General features: G+C 44.9%; 1 protein-coding gene across 1 annotated transcript; it reads right to left on the reverse strand.

Moving 5' to 3' along the window:
- Nucleotides 1–456: 456 nt before the first annotated feature.
- On the reverse strand, nucleotides 457–648 carry SARC_17814 (hypothetical protein; the record flags this gene model as incomplete). The annotated part of the gene is made up of 1 exon (XM_014288099.1): nucleotides 457–648. A coding segment is annotated over one exon (192 nt), but the record flags the coding sequence as incomplete, so codon positions are not given.
- Nucleotides 649–753: the final 105 nt, after the last annotated feature.

Below are 753 nucleotides of genomic sequence, written 5' to 3' on the forward strand. Positions count from 1 at the left end.
GTGTGCTAAACACACACATAAATCACATACACATAACTATGAATAGATGCATACTAACATACACTTTCGAACACCTGTATATACGGCCCAGATTCGGTCAGTGTGATACCTTCCCAGTCATTGCACCGAAAGTAGTCAGCCGGTTATCTTTTAATGGCACATCTAGCTACAGACAGTCACACTCGCACACACACAGCCATGAACATGTTCATATACACATTGTTTATATTCAACTTTCTGCCCAATTCTCAAAACAGGACATGGGCTTTCCTTTCTCGCAGACAACGGGACATAAAGTGACCATACCCGTCTCAACCTCTACCTACCTGCACTGTGGTCCGTACCAAAGTAGTCAGCCGGTCCTTAAATAGCGAGCACAATATCCAGATGCACCTACAGGCACACACAGTTATAAACAAATCGGACATGTACACACACATGCATACCGTTGCATACCTGTTCTTTGGTCAGTCTATGTGGTATTTTCCCCAGCATTGCACCTAAAATGGCCAACCGGTCCTCTACTGAGGGCACAGGTACCTCGAGTTCGCGGTCAAAGCGTCCAGGCCGTCTCAGGGCAGGGTCTATGGCATTGGGTCTATTGGTCGCACCTATCACCACCACATGCGGTTGAAGTGTATCGTCTCCCTATGAGTATGTATATTAGAGTAAAATAGGATGAAACGTATATATGGACGTATGTGACTGTGTAGGTGAGGGTATGAGCCTATTAGGAAAATATGTATATATACT

The sequence above is a fragment of the Sphaeroforma arctica genome (genome assembly GCF_001186125.1).
Source record: "Sphaeroforma arctica JP610 unplaced genomic scaffold supercont1.12215, whole genome shotgun sequence".
In the NCBI taxonomy this organism is placed as follows: domain Eukaryota; class Ichthyosporea; order Ichthyophonida; genus Sphaeroforma; species Sphaeroforma arctica.